At 45.9% G+C, this 23,659-nt stretch overlaps 1 protein-coding gene across 3 annotated transcripts in view; it reads left to right on the top strand.

Moving 5' to 3' along the window:
- The window catches only part of ACMSD (aminocarboxymuconate semialdehyde decarboxylase), a 66,128-nt gene that overhangs the window by 22,101 nt on the left and 20,368 nt on the right, over positions 1-23,659 (top strand). For all 3 annotated transcript variants that reach the window (XM_006117070.5, XM_006117071.5, XM_089779709.1), the window contains exons 4-7: positions 3,513-3,562; positions 12,640-12,876; positions 18,665-18,758; positions 21,070-21,165. In XM_006117070.5, the coding sequence (XP_006117132.1) occupies positions 3,513-3,562; positions 12,640-12,876; positions 18,665-18,758; positions 21,070-21,165 (477 nt within the window). The remainder of the gene's footprint in view (positions 1-3,512; positions 3,563-12,639; positions 12,877-18,664; positions 18,759-21,069; positions 21,166-23,659) is intronic.

The following is a 23,659-nucleotide window of genomic DNA, read 5'->3' on the forward strand; positions in this document are numbered from 1 at the left end:
ACTGTAGCAGGAAAGGATAAATAGGTAAAGATAAATAAGCTTCTGTACAGTAAAATATGGTTCTGTTAAGAAGAAGGCAATAATGGGATTTAACCACTTTATGTGACTGGAACAAGAAACAATAATAGTCTGTTTAAGACATGGAAAGTGTTCCCTAGAACATTGTTGGAGAATGTATGTGAGTCAGATCAAGACGTTTATGTTTTCCCACTATGGAGTAAAGAGAGAAGCAAAATATCAAGAACATCCATAATGTGTCTTTATAAAGGGGAAAATTGGCTACATAGGATGCTCAGTGTGGCTTAGGGCTGTCAGGCCTGCTGAGAGCCACAAACCCTGCCTGCAGAGGGTGCAGCTTTAAGGGCTGCGGGGGGGGGGGAGGGTTGGTGATAGAGTTTTCCTGTTTGTGGCCAGAGAAGCCACCAGGGCACCCTGGGAAGGGCTGGAGGTCCCTATTTTGATTTAACCCCTATTCCCTGTCTACACAGCTCCTAGTCCAAAATAGCTATTTCAGAATAGGAGGTATTCCTCGGAGAATGAGGTTTACAGAATTCGAAATAAGCCGTCCACTATTTCAAAATAATTTTGAAATAGCGGTTTACCTGTGTAGACACTCGCAAAGTTATTTCGGAATAGCGGTCATTATTCCAAAATAACTTTGCTGTGTAGACATACCCTAAGAGTATAGTCACTTTTAGGTCCATTAATGAGTGCCTGGGCAAGTTTAAATGTTCCCCAAAAGGTTTCTTTGTGCTACCATTTTGAATATCTGATTTGTGTCCATTAATCGTTTGTTATAGAGACTGTCTAGGCCAGGGGTTCTCAAACTTTGTGATACCACAACCCCCTAAAGTCCAAAATGAATTTGTGTGACCCCCCACCCTCACTGCTTCAAAGCTGTTAAGCAAAAAAAAAAAAAGAAGGAGGTGGAAACCAAAGTTGTTAAGCAAAAGTTGCACCACTTTGTCCAGTTTGGGACTGCACACTAACCACCAATGTACCCACCCCTCCCCCTGAGCCATGCCCCCCAGTCTCCCCATCCCCATCCACTCACCTCTGCCTCAGAGCCAGTCCCTCCTAGCACCCTCCCATCCCAGTGCACTCCCCCCTCCCCCTAAGGCAGGCATCCTCAGCATCAGGAGCCTCGCGCCAATCAAATCTCCCCCCTCCTCCCCGCAGAGCCAGGCACAGAGGAACAATCTTACTTTTAAAGTGGCTGCTCCCACCGCCCAGCCCGGATGCCTCAGCTCTCAGCTTGTAGAGGAGGCATCACATGGCCAGCTTCCGGTGTCTGCTGGTTACGTGGGCCAAAGCAGTGCGCGCTCCACTCCCATCCAGCACAGTGCCCTTCTAGCATGGCGCCCGGCAACTGTCCCCTCCTGCCCCCCCTTCACTAGACTCTGTGGCTCTCCTCACTCCCCCGTCCCTACCAGACGCGGCAGTGGTCTGGGTGAAAACCAAACACCTGGCAACTGAGATGCCGGGGAGACACAAATTTTTACATTAAAAAAAAAACCAGATCCAGCTGTGACCCCACCATAAGTTGCTCGCAACCCCCATGAGTAGGGCTTGACAAATCCACTTATCTACTCACCCATGGCGAGTAGGTTTCAGCCAGTCGCCCCGTTCACTGGCGGTTTGCATATGCGCAGTGCAGGTCTCGCGCAAGCGCAGTACGGGACTGGCGAGTGGTTTTTGCCGCGATCATCGAGCCCTGCCCATGGGGGTCGCAACCCACAGTTTAAGAAATGCAGGTCTAGGCTAATAGTTATAGACTAACATGATTACCTCTCTGAGACTTCACATCATTACATGCTCTTTACTGAAAACACAACCCTACAAGGGTCTCAGTCACAACACAAGGGCTCATGTTTGAGGGCACAAAACAAGGGCTCATGTATGAGGAAACAAGAAGCAAAAATGATACTCACTGAAGAGTGATTTACTAGCAAAGTGGGTGACTCTACTTAATCTGCTTCCTAAAGGAATCCAGATTCCTGTTCCCTCTGTTCCCACTGGTTAATTATTACATAACAAAGACACACTGACAACTTAAAATTCTCACTTCAGTATGAAAATGATTTACCTGGTGTAAAGTAACTTCAAGTAATATGTAAGATTAGTAAAAGGGAAAGAAATGAGGGGTAAAATATATGTTCTCTGTTTTTTCTCGGGTATTTATTAAGCAGCTTAGTGTATTTAAAAACTTAGTATGTATTAAACAGCATGTTGCCCTCTGTTTAACTATTTCCCTTATGTATTGAGTTATGCCAATCCTGCAAGCACTAGCATATGGTTAGCTCTCAACCAATTTTTGCAAGATTGGAGTAAATTTTTCCTGTTGTTTTCATGGATCATTAACACAGCAACAAGAGAAAGAGAAAATCATTGGAAAAAATTAGGAAAGAGTTTTTGTAAAACCACAAAACTTCACAGGGGGATTCTGTGACAGTTGTACTTAATGAAATAATTTTCATTCTTTTTTTTAAGTAACTGATTTCAAGGTGCTGTTAGAGAATGCAAAGCTTCTGCATTTGTCATAATAATTGTTGTTGCCACAGAGAGGAGCAAATCCAATATATATATTGTTCTGTCTTAAGTGGCACTTCAAATATTTTCTAATTGACAAAATACATGTATGGAGAATTAAGTAAAGTGAAAAAGTTAAGAGTGATAAGCATGCACAAGTATTTAAATTAATACTAATAGATAAATGTAACAATAGATGACACACATCTGAATGCTGCTGTGGGCTTTTTGTCTCTGAACTGAAGGGATCCTAAAGAAAACTGTTATGACAAGCAAAAATATTTTTAAAAGCCAAACGCCAAGTTTTATAATCCTACATTAAGGCAAATGTATGTGTGTAAACAGAGGGTTACATGCTTTGTCTGGGCAGAGAAAGCTCATCCCAAGCATGTGTGGCCAATAGCCATTCAAATCCCATACAAATACCCACTTATGTGACAGCTGCCACCTTGGCCAATAACAGAAATTGAACTGGGGACTGCCAAGGCTAAAAGTATAAATCTATATGGGTGAGCTAAGTAGCTAGATCCTGTTATGAATAATTACTATTCACTCATAAAAGTACTTTCCTTTGCACATGTGCCCAGTTTTGCTTGGTGAGGTAGGCTGACTCACTACATATTATTTTTCCCATTTTTGGTCCTAGTTTTCTCCTGAATACATCATGTACAATTCCCTTTGTCTTCTATAGCAGTAGTTCTCAACCTTTTTTCATTTGTGGCCCCTAAAAATGTATGGAGGTGCAGACCTCTCTGAAAATCTGCAGTGTCCTCCCCTACCCCCCCATCACAAATTAAAAACCACTGCTCTATAGAACCATGTGCTTTTTCTAGTCTGTCTCCTGTGAATGTATCTGCTTCCTGCAGATAGACTGACAAATCTCTATAGTGCATAAGTAATGCATGAGAGCAAACTATGATCAGACATATGATTAAAACATCATCTGCATTTTCATATTTAAAAACTTTTGTTCCTCTGTGTAGGAGTCACTGTGCAAGCCCTTTCTACTGTTCCTGTAATGTTCAGCTATTGGGTAAGTCCTTGCAAACAAATTTTGTAATTCAGAGACTATAAAATGCAAAATAATGAAATCCACACTGCCTGGGTATGTCTACACTACAGCGCTAATTCGAACTAACTTAGCCCATGCCACGTGTAGCCGCGCGGCACGGGGTTCGAACAAGCCGGCATTTAAAAATTCAAATTCAAATCCCGGGCTTCATTTGCAAGTGTGGTATGCCTACATTACCACCCTAGTTCGAACTAGGGTGGTAGTGTAGACATACCCGGAGACTGGGAAAAGGAGCTGGGAGAGGGGAAGAGAGAGGGTGGGAGAGGGGAGCTGGAAGGGGGAAGCAAGGGAAAGGAGGGGGTGGGGAAACTCAGGGATCAGGGGTGGGGGTCTCGCTGAGCCAACCGCCTCCCAGCACGGTGAGGGAGTGGGCCTCGGCGTCCCTTGGGGGATGGGGTGGAGGGTGCGGAGGTTGAGGTGGGGGGTGTGGACATTGAGGAAGAGGGTGTGGGGGTTGAGGAGGAAGAGGTGGGGGGGGCAGGAGTGGGAGGAGGGACAGCAGTTGGGGGGGCAGCAGGTGCAGGACCAGCACGGGGCACCATGCTCTGCAGCAGGACCTGCAGGTTTGTGCTCAGCCCTCGGACCTCAGCCAGCTGCTCCTGGCGGAGCTGGAGGTCTGCCCGCATCCAGGCCTCCAGTGTGCTGGTCCCAGTACTCCTGCTCCGTGCTGGCGGTCCGGAGCAGGCCGCGGGTGCGGGAGCATGTCCCGGGTGGGGTGGTGCGCCCTGCACGAGCAGCTGTAGAGAAAGAAGAGAAGTGGTCAGTTCTCCCTGGGGACACAGAGGATGATGCCCAGCCCTCTCCCTCACCCCGCAACGTGAGGGTGACCATGTCCTGCACCGTCAGAGCCGCTGTGTTTGTACAGAGGCCATGGTCAGGATGTCTGGCTCTCCCCGGGACTGGGAGCTGCCCCAAGACCGCACCCATGTCCTTGTGCCATGTATAGTGTGGCCGGGGCAGCGGAGGGGAGGGGAGATGTCCCCTGCCTCCGTGTAGAGGGGACATGTGAAGGGAAAGCATCCTGCTGGGTCCCGCCCCGGGGTCGGGAGCATGTCAGGTCTCTTCGCACAAGCATGTGCCTATTGGGGCATGGCCCCTGGGGGTGTGTCTAGACTACATGCCTCCGTCGACGGAGGCATGTAGATTAGCCAGATCGGCAGAGGGAAATGAAGCCGCGATTAAAATAATCGCGGCTTCATTTAAATTTAAATGGCTGCCCCGCTCTGCCGATCAGTTGTTTGTCGGCAGATCGGGGCAGTCTGGACGCGCCGCGCCGACAAAGAAGCCTTTCTTGATCGGCACAGGTAAACCTGGTTTCACGAGGCATACCTGTGCCGATCAAGAAAGGCTTCTTTGTCGGCGTGGCGCGTCCAGACTGCCCCGATCTGCCGACAAACAGCTGATCGGCAGAGCGGGGCAGCCATTTAAATTTAAATGAAGCCGCGATTATTTTAATCGCGGCTTCATTTCCCTCTGCCGATCTGGCTAATCTACATGCCTCCATCGACGGAGGCATGTAGTTTAGACGTACCCTGGGTGTCACGCAGCTGGAGCCACCTGCCCAAGGGTGGCATGGCACGTGCTCGCACGTGCACAGGTGTTTGCGTGATGCATGGAAGGCATGGCCCACGCGAGTGGTCTCTGGTCTCCCTCCCACCTCCCCCCACCCCGAACTACTTAATTCGAACTACTTACCCAGTACGGTCTCCCTGGACGACCCTGCCGACTCCGGTGCTGGGACATCCTGCGGTGGCCCTTCCGGTGTGCCCGGGTCAGGGCCCTCTGGTCCCGGCTCGCTGTCCCCCGGGCTGGCACGGACCGCCCCGCCCCGCCCCCCAAGAGTCGGTCGAGGGCAGGGAAGTAGGGGTAGGTGGCAGCCCCTGCTGCGGCGCCACCCCTGGTGGCCCTGGCGTATGCCTGACGCAACTGCTTGACTTTCAGGCGCACCTGCTCCTGGGTGCGCCTGTGTCCCTTTCGGGCCATGGCGTCTGCTATGCGGCCATAGACGGCCGCGTTCCTCCTCCTAGTGCAGAGATCATGGAGATTGGGGGCCTCCCCCAAACCTCAATGAGGTCCATGACCTCCGCACTAGTCCAGGAGGCCACGCGCTGTCTACGTCCCCTGGCTGGCTCCTGGGTGCTGGGGGACTGGGCGGGGGACACGTCACTGCCACTGGCTGCCTGGCTCATCCTGCGGCTACTGGGTCAGGGGCAGAGACTGCTGGCAGGGCTGTTTCTGCAAAGTGCCGTCTGGCCAGAGTCTACCCCTTTAAGGGTCCGGGGCTGGGGGAGAGGAGTTTTCCTGGTTGTGCCCAGAGAGGCCACCAGGGGGAACCTGGGAAGGGCTAGCCTCCCACTAGTTCGAACTAAAGGGCTACACAGCCCTTAGTTCGAACTAGTAAGTTCGAACTAGGTGTTAGTCCTCGTGAAATGAGGTTTACCTAGTTCGAACTAAGCATCCGCTAGTTCAAATTAAGTTCGAACTAGCAGAACGCTAGTGTAGCGCCTATCAAAGTTAATTCGAACTAACGTCTGTTAGTTCGAATTAACTTTGTAGTGTAGACATACCCCCTGTGAGTTAGGAAATTCCATCAGTCACTAGAATAATATGGCAAAGCTACTCTGAAGTGTGGGTGAGGTGGTTCTGCAATGAAAGAGAGATATGGCAAAGTGGCTTTGGTGGTAGAAGACAGACAGGCCAGCAGGCTAGCAGGCAAACTCTGCAGAGCTCCACTCCAAAGAACATTTAATACAAATGGGCAAGATAGCAACAGGAGCCCCATATCAGAACTGAGGAAGAGCAACAGGAAGCAGGGAAAGAGCCTATACAGAGTATGAATCTAGGACTGGGTTGCATGATGAAAACAGGCAAACTTCTGATATACCATCCATCAAATTGATGATTTCCCATAAAAACAACATTTCAAATGTTGCCAGAGATAAATCCATCTTCTTTACACCAGAATGAAAGAAAATGCATTTCCTTCACACACAGCACTGCAGAATTAGCCAGGTGCTTTATGAGGGATTTCCACCTTCCTCTGAAGCATCTAGTAGGAAGTAGAACTAATGTGCCATTTGTCCAGTCTGCTTTGTCAAAATATGTTTAGGTGTAAGTCAAGAAGAATCTCCAACTCATCTGATGAAGTGGGTTTTTCCCCATTTAAGCTCATGATATAATATATTTGTTAGTCTCTAAGGCTGTGTCTACATTGGCACCCTTTTACGTAAAAGGGATGCTAATGAGACACTTCGGAATTGCAAATGCCGCGGGGGATTTAAATATTCCCCGCAGCATTTGCATGAACATGGCTGCTACTTTTTTCTGGCTCGGGGTTTTGCCGGAGAAAAGCGCCAGTCTAGACGGGATCTTGCGGAAAATAAAACCTTTTCCGGAAGATTTCTTGAAAGTAGGGAAATAACTTATTTCGAAATAACACGTCTGCACTACAGGGAAGCCTCAAAATTAGTCTGAGGCAGGCTTCCCTAATGTGGATGTGCTACCTCAGTTTAGAGCCCCAGGAGGCACTGGGGAGTAATTAGTCTGAATGGCCCTGGAGAGAAGCTATTTCAAAATAGCAGCAGTGCAGCATCCAGACTACTGCTATTCCAAAATAGCTATTTCAGAATAAGCATTATTCCTCGTGGAATGAGGTTTACAGAAGTTGGAATAAGCCATCTGTTATTTCAAATTTATTTCAAAATAACAGAATTGCTGTGTAGACACTTGCATTGTTAGTTCGGAATAACGGCCAAATTTCTACACTAGGAAATTGTTTCAAAATAACTTATTTTGAAATAATAACTCCCAAAATAGTAATTTTAAAATAGCACGTCCAAGCTATGGGAAAGCCTAGAAATTAGTCCAACGCAGGCTCCATTAGGCTACGTCTAGACAGCAGGGCTATTTTGAGATTCTGGAAGTATCCCGAAATAGCAATTCCACATCTTTAAACATGCCCATAATTTTGAAATAACAGGAGCTCTATTGCAGCATCCCTGTAACCCTCTTTCCATGAGAGTTAAGGGACTTGTTGGAATAGCATTTTATTTTGAAATTTGGCACTGTGTAGACAGTGCCAAATTTTGAAATAAGCTATTTTGAAGTAAGAGTCCTGTGTAGCTGCACCCTTAAAGGGGACATACTACCTAGACTTAGAGTCCCAGGAAGCAATAGGGAGTAATTAATTTGAATTACTCTGAGGAGTAGTTATTTTGAAATAGCAGCAGTGGAGCATCTACATTCCCGCTATTTCAAAATAACTATTTCAGAATTAGCATTATTCCTCATGGAAAGCAGGAGTTATTATTTCAAAATAACCAGCCCATTATTTCGAAATAACAGGCTTGGAAGTGTGGACACTCCACTTGTTATTTCGAAATAAGGGGAGTTATTTCAAAATAACTCCCTGGTGAAGACCAGGGCTAAGGTGCCACAGAACTGATTGTTGTTTTTAAAATCACTAACTAACATAGCTACCCCCTCTGAGACGAAGAATCTGATTTGCCCACAGAAGGGTACCTAGATAATTTCCATCTCACTGACATTGGAGGCATAGATGAAGTATTACAAATATGCTTTAATAGAACATATACATTTACAAAAAACAATTCCCTTTCTTTTAAATGCCACACTCTCAGCAGGGGAAAGCTATTGGTCCTGGAAGCTCTGAGTCTGAAATTACACCTCCTACTTCACAACACAACTAGACTGGCAGAATGGATTCACAGTTATTTCAGATTCATCAAACAAACAAAAAATGTTTCTAGAGGGTTGATTCTAGCAAATAATTGACTAGATTCATCCTCAGTGACATTATCAATTTAGCATCAATGCAGTTACACCAGGAATTAATGTGGCCCATTTCCTGTAATATCTATCAGTCCACATAAATCATGTTGAATAATACATAAAAAATTCAGTTACAGATGTCCTGCATAAAAAAAAAAATCACACCTTAGTCCATAAATTAGCTGCATACTTCTAGTACTTGGTGTTGGATGACGTCCCATTCGCTATATTGAAATACATGTTTAATTTTTTATTTTTCCTTGAATTTACCTAGGAAATAATAGGGGTATTAATACATTTGTGTAATATAGTTCTGACTGGATATCATGGCTGCCATATTAGAAATAGCACTAATAACTTTTAAATTTTATAAACCTTTTGTTTGCGTTTTCGCTGTAAAATTCATCATACTCCAGTGTCTCACATCTCCACCTCCCTCCACTCCATTCTTCCATCATCCCAGCAGCAGCAATAAAATGATAAATATTCAGCTATGCTAAAATGAAAGATATTTCAGAGATGCAACATTTCTATAAGGATCCCGAAGACCTTAAAATCAAAGGGAAGTCAAATCTAAAGGGTTAGTTTGGCCCATTTTAGAGAAAAAGGGTAGATTCAAAATTTGGGTTTGGATCCAAGTTCCAGCCCACACAACATTTGGAGAGCTCTGGAATTTTACTTCACACTCATTTCTAACTAAAAATATAAGGAAACACTTGCAGAAAATATAGCAAGTAAACACTTCCCTTTTTACTTCGACTGTTCAGTGTTTACCCTTTGGTAAACAATGTAAAAGGATATTTACTGAGATTGGTAATTTTAAGTGTGAGCAATAGGTCTATTATAATACCACCAGAAGAGCCTTTACAATTCCTCACCACAGGAAATCTTTCACACCAATTATTTTATTTTTGTATTGCATCAATAACATTATTTGGACTCTGTGATCAAATATGCACAGAGGTAAGTAAGTTGAGAGTTGAAATCAGGAGTGAGAGAATTTGCTTTGCCAAGGAACTACTTGAAAATCCCAGTTTCAATATTTACAGTCTTTAGGTACGTCTACACTACAAAGTTAATTCGAAATAACAGCCGTTATTTCGAATGAACTTCAATAGCATCTACACAGCCAAACTGCTATTTCAAAATAAATTTGAAAATAAATTTGAAATAGTGGAGCACTTATTTTGAATTTGGTAAACCTTATTCTATGAGGAATAACACCAAATTTGAAATAGCTAATTCGAAATAAGTGCTGTGTAGACACTTATTTCGAATTATGAGGCCTCTGGCCCTTCCCAGTTTCCCCTGGTAGCCACTCTGGGCACAACCAGGAAAACTCCTCTCCTCTCCCCCCAGCCCCAGGGCCCTTAAAGGGGTAGAGTCTGGCCACTGGGCAAGTGCAAGAGCCAGGCCTGCCAGCAGCCGCAGCCCCACAATGCCATCCAGTGGCAGCCAGCTATCTCCCGCCCAGTCCCCTAGCACCCAGGGGCCAGCCAGGAGCCGTAGACGGCGCGCACCCTCGTGGACTAGTGTGGAGATCATGGACCTCCTTGAGGTTTGAGGGGAGGCCCCCAACATCCATGATCTCCGCACTAGGTGGAGGAATGCGGCCGTCTATGGCCGCATAGCAGCCACCATGGCCAGAAAAGGCCACAGGCACACCCAAGAGCAGGTGTGCCTCAAAATTAAAGAGTTGTGGCAGGTGTACCCCAGGGCCACCAGGGACGGTGCCGCAGCAGGGGCTGACACCTGCCCCTACTTCCCTGCCTCAACCGAATCCTGGGGGGCGGAGCGGTCTGCGCCAGTCTGGGAGGCAGGGAGCCAGGAGCTGAGGGCCCTGACCCAGGCACAGCAGAGGGACCACCACCAGCTGTCCTGGCACTGGAGTCGGAAGCGTTGTCTGGGAAGGCCATGCCAGGTAAGTGCCAGCACTGTCCCCTACCGGGGGGGGGAGGCGGGGAGGGAGACCAGGGACTACACGCGTGGGTCATGCCTCCCACAGATCATGTAGCCACCTGTGCACGTGTGAGCATGTGCCATGCCACCCTTGGGTAGGTGGCTCCAGCTGCGTGACACCCAGGGGCTGTGGCCCAGTAGGCACACACATGTGTGAAGAGACCTGACATGCTCCTGACCCCAGGGCGGGACCCAGCAGAATGCTCTCCCTTCACACGCTCCCTCTACACAGAAGCAGGGGACATCTCCCCCCACCTCGCAGGGGGCGCTGGGCATCATCCACTGCGTCCCCAGGGAGAAATGACCACTCCCCTTCTTTCTCCACGGCCACACCAGCTGCACGTGCAGGGCACACCACCCCACCTGGGACATGCTCCCGCACCTGAGGACTCCTCCGGACCAGCAGCACGTGGCAGGGATACCAGGACCAGCATCTGGGGGCCCTGTGAGCCCTGCACCGCACAAACCAGGCCTGAGTGCAGGAGGACCTGCAGCTCCGCCGAGAGCAGCTAGCCCAGGACCGTGTCATGTGCTCACACTTGCACGCCCTGCTGTAGAGTGTGCTGCCCTGTGCCACCCCAGCACCTGATGCCCCCCCAGCTACTGTTCCTCTTCCCACTTCTGCCCCCCCACCTCTCCCTCCTCAACTTTCTCACCCTCCTCCTTAATCTCCACACCCTGCACCTCAACCTCCACACCCTCCTCCCCATCCCCCTGGGGATGCCGAGGCCCCCGCACCCACTGTGCTGGGAGACATGTGGCCCGACGAGACCCCCACCCCTGAGTGCTGAGCTTCCCCTTGCTTCCCCCTTCCAGCTCCCTCCTCCCAGTTTTCCACCTCCCCTCTCCCATCCTCTCTCCTCCCCTCTCCCGCCTCCTTTCCCCAGTCTCCGCAGAGTTTCATTCCCCCTCCCCAGTTTTGTTAAATAAAGACAGTTCGTGTTTATAAAAAACGTGTCTTTTATTTGACATCAGGAAGGGGAGCTAGGGAGGGGTAAGTGGAAGGATGTGAGGGAGGAATGGGGCATGAGCCCCCAGTGGGGAGGACCGGTGTGGCTCTGAGGGCTCCTCGGGGTGGATGCTCTCCCTCAGGGCCTCCTGGATCCTAACAGCCCCCCGATGAACTCCCCGGATGGCATCCTGCAGCAAGTGCAGCCGAGCTGATGGCAACGACCCCACAAAACGCACTGGCATGCCCAGGGGGAGCTCTGGCTCCATGTGGCCGAGTGCTGTGGTGTCTTGAGTGCGGGTAGTCAGAACACTCCAAGACAGGATTGCTTTGCTGTCCCTCAGCAAGGCAGACAAGCAAGTGGGGAACCCTGAGAACTGTCTGTCCAAGGTGAGGGTAGGGTCCCTTTAAGCAGGGAGCTCAGTTAGCCTCAGGCAGCAGCCCCACACACTAAGTCCTAACCTGATGCCCTGCCGGCACTGGTTCCGGCCAGCCTTAACTTCGGTTCAGAGTCCACTCAGTGTGGATGCGCTATTTCGAAATAGATTTTGTGTATAGATGCGTTATTTCAAATTAGCTTAATTCAAATTAACTATTTCAAATTGTTAACTTGAATTAACACTGTAGTGTAGACATACCCTTTGAGCAGAGATGTACTTGAACCAAAACCACAGATACCAACACAACCCCATTGAGATTTGGATTCAAAGTTTGGTATTCAGGTCAGGTCTATGGGGTGCATCTTATCTTATGCTCTCCTATATGCTGCTTTTCTTCTTCTGTTCATTCTGTCCTCTCAAAGTACAAGTTACAACCATTTTACATTCCCACAGAATGCCAAACGGAGGCTCATTTGCACCTACTTACACTTCGGTTGTAATCTGATAAGAAAATGGATGTAACTCCCTTCACCATTTACATCACCACCCAGCACTACCCAGCAATTCAGCAGGAAGATACAACTTGAGTGTTCTAAGATTCTCTAAAAAATTCTGAGAAAATTTCAGCAAACGGGGCCAGATTCTCCCTCGCCTGATATGCCCTAGAGAGATAGGAAGCAACAGATGCATGAGACTGAGCATACAAGATTAAGCAGACCCAACTCATCAATCTTTTCCCTAGGATTTGAAGCAGAATTTGGCCTTAAGGCCTTACACCTATTCAGAATGGCTAGTGGTGGCACAAGAAACTTGCTTCAAGTCTTCTGCTTGTACTATTTGTTGTGACATTTTTTCTTGGTGATAATTTACATGCAATCTGTTGGGTTTCTTCAAATGTCTTTCATGGTGATACAATTTGGGAACTACATTTTAATTTACTCTTTTTAATATTATACCAGGCCAAACCTCAGGATACGTTAGATCTGTGCCAATTATTAAATAATGACTTAGCTACTATGGTAAAAAAGTACCCCAAGAGATTTGTCGGCCTTGGCACATTACCCATGCAAGCACCAGACCTGGCTGTGAAGGAAATGTATCGCTGTGTGAATGAGCTTGGCTTTCCTGGGGTGCAGATAGGATCTCATATCAACGAATGGGACCTGAATGCACCAGAATTGTTTCCTATCTATGCCGTAAGTAGACAATTCCTACTTTATTCCAAAGAATGTTGTGATATGGAATTTTAACTAAACAAAAGGCATTTGGACAAATTCAGCTACTAGTTATATAAGTATAAATCCAAACATTTCAATGCAAATAATCTAAATTTGCAGTAGTATATCTGAGAACAGAATTTGGTACAATAAGTCTCTTTAATGTAGCTAACTTTATGCAATGAATGATCATTTACAAGAGACAATGATAAATTTGTACTAATGACTGGGAGAATCAGCTAATACTGAATGTTATGAATTTGCAAATAAATGAACATCATAAATTTTAAAAAGCAAGGACAGCACATTTCAAAGGTACTTTGTTCATATAGTGTTTCATCCAGCCCCACTGAAGTCAATGGAAGCTTTTACCATTTGTTTAATTGGGAACAGGAACAAGACTGCCGATCCAATTGAGCGCTCATGGATGGATCCCAACTACTTACACAACCAAGAATCCCAGTAAAGTCAATGGGAGTTCTGGGTGTACAAGGACTGCAAAACTGGGCTTTTATTCAGGCAAACTCTCAGTGATGATCTCTGAAGCTATGTGTAAGGAGTGCTGATAAGTAGCTCTTTGATAGGTTTAGCTTTAATTATACATTATAATTCATAATGAGATGTCAGCAAATGTTCTAGAACACCTTGTGTAAAATATGTAATGAAATCTTGGTCATAGGAGGTCATTGCAGATCTCTATTACTGTTGGGGTGCATCTAGACTGGCTTGCTTTGTTGCTTTTGCGCAAAATCTTGCCGCCTGTATACACTGGCCATGGGTATTAGCACAAGAACACTGACTTTGTAACATTCAAAATCAGTGGTTCTTGCACAAATACTCTGACGCTTCCGCTCAGGGATAAACCCTCTTGTGCAAGTATTCTTGCACAAGAGGGCCAGTGTAGACAGCCACGTTAATTTCTTGCGAAAGAAAGCCTGATGGCTAAAATGGCCATTGGAGCTTTCTTGCACAAGAGAGTGTCTACACTGGCATGGATGCTTTTGCGCAAAAGCAAATCTTTTGCACAAAGGCACATGCCAGTATAGACGCTCTCTTGCACAAATACTGATGAGTTGATTGTGTGTTAGTGCTATGATTATTTTTGTGTCTAATTGGAATTAAAGAATGAACAGTTTAAGACTGTGAGTTCCAAAGTGACCAAAGGAGTTAGGCATCACATTTTCTCTTACTTGCCATTGATGGCTGTTTGCAAAATCTGAACCTCAATCATTTAATTTTGGAAACGTATCTAACATATTTCCTAGGTAGCCATAGTCTGAACCAAAACCAACTGGAGCATTTGAAAAGACTGTGATAGATTTCTATGGATTTTGGATCCAGCCATAATAACCTTGGAAGCTAAGTGCCACACAGAATTGAGTAAACATCATCAAAAATTCTCAACTGAATTTATAGATTATAAATTGAGTGTAAAGGGTGTATTTAAAAAAAATAGTGTGAGGTCCAGATGGGTACCATCATTTGTTTGAATTATTGGGTTTAATCAATGAACATTCTGTATGTATGTCACAGATTATTATAATTGTCATCTTGAAACTGATTCATGGGGGTTATTTTTCAGTTCAATTGACTTGAGAACTGTTAGTGCAGCCTCTTGGTCACACACAGTCTGTCATCAATCTCCACCTTATAGGAACGATTACATCCATCAGTATATGTTGGAACATATAAAGGAAGTTGCCTCCCACAATAATTCCACATACAGAAATACTCTTGTAAAGATGATGAAGAAAAGCTATATTTGACCTAGACTTATATCATTCCATCAAGCCACTTACTGAATGGAATATTTTCTTTACAAATATAATCCTAATCCTTATTAGAGATTGTGACGGATCTAGTTCTGGGTGCAAGCGTGCAACCCCCGATCTGGGGTTACGGCCCAGAGAGCCCTCTGTCTGAATGCCATAAAGCCGTGGTCACCAACCAGTAGATCGCGATCTACCGGTAGATCTCAGGGGCTCTAAGAGTAGCTCTTGAGCCCTCTCTGAACAGCGCGCCTGCGCAGTAAATTTACATTAGATTTCCTCATTTGAGGAGCAGCTACTCAACGAGCAACAACACAGGTGAGTAGCTGCAAGGAATGGTGGGAGCTGGGAGGTCGGGAGGGCTGAAACACCCCAGCCAGCTGACTGTGGCTTTCAGCTGAAAGAGGCTGCCCCACGCTCCAGCTGATCTGTGGCTTCTCCTCTGCGCCTGCCCGCGTGGAGCTTGGTGCACACTGGCTGAGCGCCATGGCCAGCTGGCCGGGCAGCCACTTCTCTTTGCTCCCGCCCGGTGTGCTGGAGCAAGCTTCCCGGGCTGAGCGTAGGGCAGCTGGGCAGGAGTGAAGAGAAGCGGTTTCCCGGCCAGCTGACCATGGCGCTCAGCCAGCGTGCACCAAGCTCCATGTGAGCAGGCACAGAGGGGAAGCCGCCCGATCAGCTGGAGTGCAGTTCAGCCTCCTCCAGGCTGAAGAACACAGCAAGCTGGCCAGGCAGCTTCCCCTCAGCACCAGCCCATGTGAAGTGTGGTGCACCCTGGCTGAGCACCACTTCCAAATGTTGAAAAACCTCTTCCAAATGTTGGAAAAACCTTTTTAAAAAAGCAGCAGTATAAGGATTGGGGATAGCAAATGATGGAGAGGAGGAGAATAGAGAGGGCGGGGCTTCAAGGAAGGGGTGGGGCTTCAAGGAAGGGGCGGGGCGGTAGATCTTAGCTTGGTCTGTCATTTAAAAAGTGATCTTGGATGTAAAAAGGTTGGAGACCACTGCCATAAAGTCACCGGTTAAATGGGCGCGAGCTCCCGTGCCACCCGCGGGAGGGGTATCGGGGCTCAGCGAGCCCTGCGTCCCTGATTCCCCCTCTCGGGGCACCTTGGTAGGTCACCATAGTTCTCGTGGTGGTGGTCCCGACCACCTTGCACCCGTTCGCTCCTTTCCAACATTGTGTGCTACATGGAGGGATAAAGGGGGTGGCTAGGGGGACCCGGGCCCTCCCTCTCCACCGGATCCCAGCCCGGGGCCCTAAGGATTTGGGTCTCAACCCTTACCCGGCTGACGGTGTCCCACCCCGTAACACGTCAGCCCACGGGCACTAGTACGGCCCTGCCCCAGGCTGTTTCCTAGCCTCCCCTGAATCAGCGGTTCTCGGCGTCAGACCATCAGCCCTTACCTCACCATTGGGGAGATGCAAGAGTCCATCCCGTGGCTCCTCTGGAGTCCCAGCTTCCCGTCTCAGCCGGGGGGGGGGGGGGGAGAAATTGCCTCCCCGGTGTCCTCCTCTTTGCTCCGGCTCCGGCGCAGCTTTTAAACGTCCCGCCAGGGGTCACGCCGCCCTTCTCAGCCCCGCCCCGGCATTGCTGGCATCCCTACGCAGGGCTGCAGGAGGCGGGGTTGCATCCTGGCGTCCCCTGCCTCGGGCGTGCACGTCCAGGCCAGCATGTCAACTGGCGCAGTTTGCCCCGGCCGCTGAACTCCACTCCGCGCTGGGCTCGGGGGATGCGGCGTTCTGGCGGTCCACCAACTGCGCAGCACCTCCTGGGCTTTCTGTTGGGGCTGGAGCCGCTACCCCACCCCGCTCTAGTGCGGGCCGCCAATGGCCCATCACAGAGATGTTAAATCCTGTTTAATTAGTTAACCAGTTAAAAATTTAACTGATTAAATGGGGCCAAGTGGGGGGCTGATCCATAATTCCTTGGGCAGAGGACTGGGGGTGCAATAAGGGGTACAGGGTCTGGAAGGGGGTATGAGTGCAGGAGAGGAGTCTGACTTGGAAGAGTGGTAGAGGAGGGGGAATAGGGTCTGGAAAGGGACTGGGATTGGGACTGTGGTGCGGGGAGAGGGCAGACGGTTAGGAGGAGAAAAGGGTGGAGTGCTATGTGCAGGCTCTGGCTAGGAGGCACTTACTTTAGGAAGCTTCTGTCCAGCAGCCCTGCAGGACCCTTAGACTAGCTCCCTGCCTGCTGCATGCTTGCACACCACTCAAAGCGGCCAGCTGCATAAGCTATGTGCTTTCTATGTGTTGCACACACTTTGGGAGGGGGCCTCCACACACTGCATGCATTGCAAGCACAGCCCAGGCAGCTCCCATTGGCCAGTTTCCAGCCAGTGGGAGTTGCAAGATTTTGCTGGAGGTGGGGACAGCGATCACATGGCCTTCATAGCCAGCTGCTTTGAGGGGTGCAGGGGATGGTGAAAGACTAACTCCAGTAGTTTGGTGGGCCAGATCCATATTTTGCCCATCACTAATCAAGCAGGGTATGTCTACACTACCCTCCTAGTTCGAACTAGGAGGGTAATGTATGCATACCGCACTTGCTAATGAAGCCCGGGATTTGAATTTCCCGGGCTTCATTAGCATAAGCGGGGAGCCGCCATTTTTAAATCCCCGCTGCTTCGAACCCCGTGTAGCGCGGCTACACGGGGCTCGAACTAGGTAGTTCGGACTAGGGTCCTATTCCGAACTACCGGTACTCCTCGTGAAATGAGGTGTACCGGTAGTTCGGAATAGGCACCCTAGTCCGAACTACCTAGTTCGAGCCCCGTGTAGCCGCGCTACACGGGGTTCGAAGCAGCGGGGATTTAAAAATGGCGGCTCCCCGCTTATGCTAATGAAGCCCGGGAAATTCAAATCCCGGGCTTCATTAGCAAGTGCGGTATGCATACATTACCCTCCTAGTTCGAACTAGGAGGGTAGTGTAGACATACCCGCAGACTGTTAAGCTAAACTTTGCAATAAGACACAGATACAAATAATGTGACAGGCATTCTTGTACCAAACAGTTAAATCTGAAGAAAATTTTATTTAAATGACAAAATTTAAGGGCCCAATTTTATAGTCCTTAAAGAGACCTTTGAATCAGAGTGAGAATTGGAGTAAGGATCAGGGATTGAAGGATAAATACTACCATCCTCATGGGTGCAGGAGTTCTTTCCATGGGATTCTCTTAATTGAAAAAATTGCACCAGGTTAGAACATAACCTAACATACAACTAACATAAATTGAACACAACTTTGAAGGCAATGTAGGCAGTCACGTTCATTACCATATCAGCTGGTCTGTGTTAGTTAACTAACTAACTGTGTTAGTTAGTTGAGATTGTGCTCTAATTTAGTGTAGTTCTGTAGCACAGACAAACCTCAATCTGCTGCTATGGTGGACTTTGAGGGTATGTCTACACTACCACCCTAGCTCGAACTAGGGTGGTTAATGTAGTTAAACGAACTTGCAAATGAAGCCCGGGATTTGAATTTCCCGGGCTTCATTTGCATGTTGCCGGGCGCCGCCATTTTTAAATGTCCGCTAGTGCAGACTCCGTGCCCGCGGCTACACGCGGCACGAACTAGATAGTTCAGACTAGGCTTCCTATTCCGAACTATCTGTACGCCTCGCAGACATTTAAAAATGGCGGCGCCCAGCAACATGCAAATGAAGCCCGGGAAATTCAAATCCCGGGCTTCATTTGCAAGTTCGTATGACATACACCCTAGTTCGAACTAGGGTGGTAGTGTAGACATACCCTGAGAGAGAAAAGGAGAATATATTCTGTATGTTCCAAGCCCATTTACTCAGTAGGGGCTACAACTTGGGCCTGGTGAGTACCTCCATTGTTTGCCAAATCTTGCAATGCTTTCTATGAATGATTTACACCCAAAGGGGGGGGGGGGGAGGACTTTTTAGCACTATTGCCTGAAGTATACATACATTTTGGAGTTCATTTTGCTGCTGCTAAGTCCAGATAATATTTTTTCCTTTTCACCACAGGCTGCTGAATTATTAAACTGTTGTCTGTTTGTGCATCCCTGGGATATGCAAACAAATGGAAGGATGTCCAAGTATTGGCTTCCCTGGCTTGTGGGTGAGTATATAGTTATAGTGCTTAATCTTGCTTTATTACCTGGCATTAGCTGCAACACATCATGCCAAGGAGACAACTGCAAGGCTACGTCTACACTGGCATGATTTTCCGAAAATGCTTTTAACGGAAAACTTTTCCGTTAAAAGCATTTTCGGAAAAGCACGTCTAGATTGGCAGGATGCTTTCCGCAAAAGCACTTTCTGCGGAAAAGCGTCTGTGACCAATCTAGATGCGGTTTTCCACAAAAAAGCCCCGATCACCATTTTCGCGATCAGGGCTTTTTTGCGGAAAACAGTTCTGTGCTGTTTACACTGGCCCTCTTGTGCAAATGATTTGTGCAAGAGGGCTTTTGCCCAAACGGGAGCAGCACAGTATTTCTGCAAAAACACTAATGATCTTACATGAGATCGTCAGTGTTCTTGCAAAAATTCAAACGGTCAGTGTAGACAGCTGGCAAGTTTTTCCGCAAAATCAGATGATTTTGCAGAAAAACTTGCCAGTCTAGACACAGCCCAAATGTATAATTGCATGAGGAAAGTTTACATTACATTTCTCTGTCAATCATTTTTAAAATCAGACACCGCCATTAGGTCAACACTGTAAACTTCATTGGCTAAACTTTGTATATTTATAATATCTGTATCTTTAGAATTTAAGAGGCTTGTAACAGCCTCTAATGTTCTCTTGCCTCCTAGAGAGCAGATCTCCATCTTCTGCCTGTATAACAAGAAGTCTGCCAAAGGAATAATTAGAATAAAGACAAGCAGAATTAGAAAACAACACACATTACTTTGTATAATGCCCTCTGAAACAGGTAGACTAAGAAAGCAATATTTTGATTTTCAGTTTATTTCAACAATAGTGGAAACATTATGTGTTCATGGCTCCTTAGAGGTATAGGCAATAGGAAATTGTCTGGTTTCAGTGTTTTTCACATCTGTCGATTAAATTAGAGTTGCAGTCCAGCACAGAGTAACTGGGTAGAATTATGATAGTTGCTAGAAGATTTTAGGCCTGTTTCTACTGGTTTAGTGCTGTATAATTTGACAGTTTTCATTGGAGTTACTCCGGATTTACACCACTGTAGGTAAAGTGTCTAGACAGTGGGGCTATTTCGGAATACTGGAGGCATCCTGAAATAGCTACCCTCTGTCTTTTCAATACGCCTGTTATTTCAAAATATTTTTTAAATAACGGGTGCACTATTTCGGCATCCCTGTAACCTTCGTTCCATGAGGATAAAGGGATATCTCGAAATAGCACATTATTTTGAAATTTGGCACTGTGTAGACACGCCAAATTTTAAATAAGCTTTTTTAAAATACAGTCAAAATAAGATACTCAAATTGTGTCATACAAATTGCATATTTTATTTTGAGTTTAGGGTGCTGTGTAGACGTACCTTGTGACTGAGAACAGAAACTTTAGCACTATCCACACTAGAACATTTTTCGTGTTGCAGCCAGTACTGCTCTTATGAAACACCTGACCTCCACACATGAAGTTTCTAGCAAAGGTGCACAGGTGTTCACATCACCACAGTGCTTGCATTGGGTTGCATTACATTGGCCATATCTGGAGGTGTGCCTTTTGTTAACTCTGGCTCAGATCCAATGTGAGTTCTACTATAGATGGGCTACCAGCTGCTCGCACCATTTTTAACACCATATGAGATAATGTTACTCAGTACAGGTCTATTTGACGTAGTGTTAAAAAAAAACTGGAACGTTGTTCTATTTACTTAATGAGATGCAGTAACCTAAAAACACTTTTAATGGTACTTGTGTAGAGCTTTAATCTTCAGAGCACTGAACTAACAACTTAATCCTGGCAACTCCCTTCTGAGTTGGGAAGTGTTATTTTCTCCATATCATGAGACAACTAAAGCAGAGAGGTTTAGGCCCAAATTTTCAAAGTTGGGTGTCTAGAGATAGGCACATATGGGACCTGATATTTTAGAGCTGCTGAGTACCCCCAACACTCATTGCCTGGTATAGTGATAGAAATTGCCTGGTATAGGTTTCTAAATTTGGCTTTAGGTGCTTAACTCTAGGAATCAAATTTGAAAATTCTGGCCCAAAGACAGAGATAGCCAGTGTCAGACCTGAGGTTACAGCTTAGGTTTTCTTAGCTCCCAGTCCTGTTTTCTGCCCAAAGTTTAAGAACCTTAACTGATTAATAGTGTTGCGTGCTTCTCAAATAAGAAATAATGCAATGTAATTTGCCATTTGCATTAACTATAGAGGATATCAGGGAAAACATCAAGCTGCAGTGTAATGTCTTATGTCATGATTTTTTTTCTTGTCGTTAGGCATGCCAGGGGAAACAACCATTGCCATTTGCTCCATGATTATGGGAGGAATTTTTGAAAATTTTCCTAAACTGAAAGTTTGTTTTGCCCATGGAGGTAGGTAGTTTGCTGGGTATTATTGAATTTAATTTTGTCTGCTATGAGAGCAAAGTCAAGCATTTAATTATATTTGGACAACAACATTCAATCTACTATATATTTGAGAGAATTTGTCTGTCTATCTGCCTGTTTGTTCAAGATTTCCTTCTAAACAGTAAGAGCTAGGGCCACCAAATTTGGCATACAGCTTTCTCTTATCATAACTTAAAGCAACATAAGGGTTTGGTTGTGCCAGAAAAATGGGATATACCTGGAATGGGATTGCTTCTCATAAAACCATATAGAAAAGAGTATCACCAAACAGGTGAAAGGGACTGGCTGGGGCCACACCCTCCCCACAGGACTGCCCCAGCCCAAGCCTCCTGCCCTCAAGCTTTCTTTAAGCGGGGCAAGCGGAAGCTCTCCTTCCCCTCCCTCAATGTGTAAGGGGACATTGTTGGCTGTTCCCCTTTGTCAGGGAGTGAGAGTAAAGGGTACTGTTTGCTGCATTCCTCACTCGGGCTGTGAGTGCAGGGGGCAGACAAATTTGGACTTGCCCCACCCAGGGGACATGCACCCCACCCCAGAGCAATGATTTAAATGAAGCATGTATGTTTTTTTTTATTTTCCAAAAAACAAAAATTAATTGCCAAGCAATGCCAAGCAAATCTTCTAGTAAAAATATAAAGTTAAAATAAAGACCCTGGCGTATCTCAAAGAGGATGATTTAAAAAGAAATGAGCCATTTTAAAGGTGATTGTTAAAAGGAAGGACAACACCCAATTCCTAAGGAATCCGTTCAGTTCAAATGTTCTAACATAATGGGTTTTGTGGTCTCAGTCCAGTTTGCAGTAGTATTAAGTCCATATCACAAAACACCACTACAGCTATCAATAATTGGCATCCTTGTTGATGGTCTGAGCAAAGAGGCCAAGCAATGAAAAGACTTGGAAACCAAAGTATTCAATTATCTCGAAAGGCCCCATGTTGATTAGAGTTCATCTCCAGGATTGAATAAATTGAACTAACATAACCACTGACCCTTTTGGAAGTCAGTGGGAGTTTTGTATGAGGAAAGATTTGGAGTGAGGCCATGGTGAGTTGATTTTATAATATGCAAATAGAATAATACAAAATTTATCACGAGCAATCAAAAATGGAGCATGCAGCCTTTGTGTAATACTCCTCTGTAACTTTTTATTTCTCAAAATAAGCTTCTCGTTGGCACCCTTAATGACTGTTTTTTGACAAAAAAATGTTCACTCAAAACCCAAGCTAGATAAGTCATTGGGAGTTTTGCATGCAATAGGTTACAGAATCTAGTTCTTAATATTTTGATATATCATTGGGACTCAGTATGACCACATACAGCAGATTTAACCAAATGGGACAATTAAAAGTCAACACAAATTACTTATTCTGGACAGGACTTTTTAATAGCCCATGTTAATTCTGCATTTATTATGAGCTAATAAGAGCAAAATGCTAATGGATGGTGTGGGGAAAAAGAAAGAGGGTAGCCTCTTCAGCATTGTCTGACAACTTGTTCACCAAAGGAAACATCAGAGCAGTCAGAACTAAAGGTGAGTTGTTCATTCAGAATGTTTCTCTTTCTCGTATCCTTCCTTCCTCTCTCTCTCCCTACCTCCCCGAGTCAGAAATAAATTAGAAAGAAAATCAGAAGCCAGCACTAAGTTAGAGCTACTCTTGTAAGGAAGAAAAAGCACACAATATGAGCAGAAGGAAACCCAGAAAAGCTTATACCGATAAAGGAAGCAAAATAAAATTAAGGTGACAAATCTCAAAAAGAGATGACAAAAATTGTGCCCACGGTTGTATTCTAAGATTTCTAGTATTATTGTGCTTCAGTGACAAAGGCTGATATTTTGATGTTGCAATTACTCTTGCTTGTTTGTTTTAAATCAAGTTTATTTTAAAGAAGGGAAAGACGGACTGGGTAAAAATGCTGTGTGGTGTAAAATGTATAATCAGGATAACTTTGCAACATGGCTCATCTTATATGGGATCTGATGAGCTCGAAAGATGCACCTCTATATTCTAGTGTACTGTTGACCTGGCCATTTTTCTATTTTGACATCCAATAGGAAGCAATTTTCTTTTTAAAATTATGTTCTTGAAGAGAAAAAACAGACAGCTGGGGAGGAAATGTAAGGAGGAGAAGGGAACAGAGACACTTACGTCACATGGCAAGAGTTGGCACATGTCTCTTAAATAATGGTTGTCAATAAGAATATTATTTTGGGGTGTGGGTATGCTCACAAATTCCACCCACACACCAAACTCAGCTCTCTTAAGATGCAAAAATTAAACATCAAAACAAGGTGCCAAGCAAGTAGAATTTGCAGATCTTCAGATTCTGCTATTCCTTTTTTCTTGAATGTTCTGTTCTGTAGTGAATTTGAGAATATTGATATTTAAATTATTATTCAAGCCTCGGTATTAACACTCATTGCTATAGATAGGGGAACTTCCCAAGGACCTATAGTTTCAA

The sequence above is a fragment of the Pelodiscus sinensis genome, chromosome 7 (assembly GCF_052426305.1).
Source record: "Pelodiscus sinensis isolate ZL-2025 chromosome 7, ASM5242630v1, whole genome shotgun sequence".
NCBI lineage: Eukaryota > Metazoa > Chordata > Testudines > Trionychidae > Pelodiscus > Pelodiscus sinensis.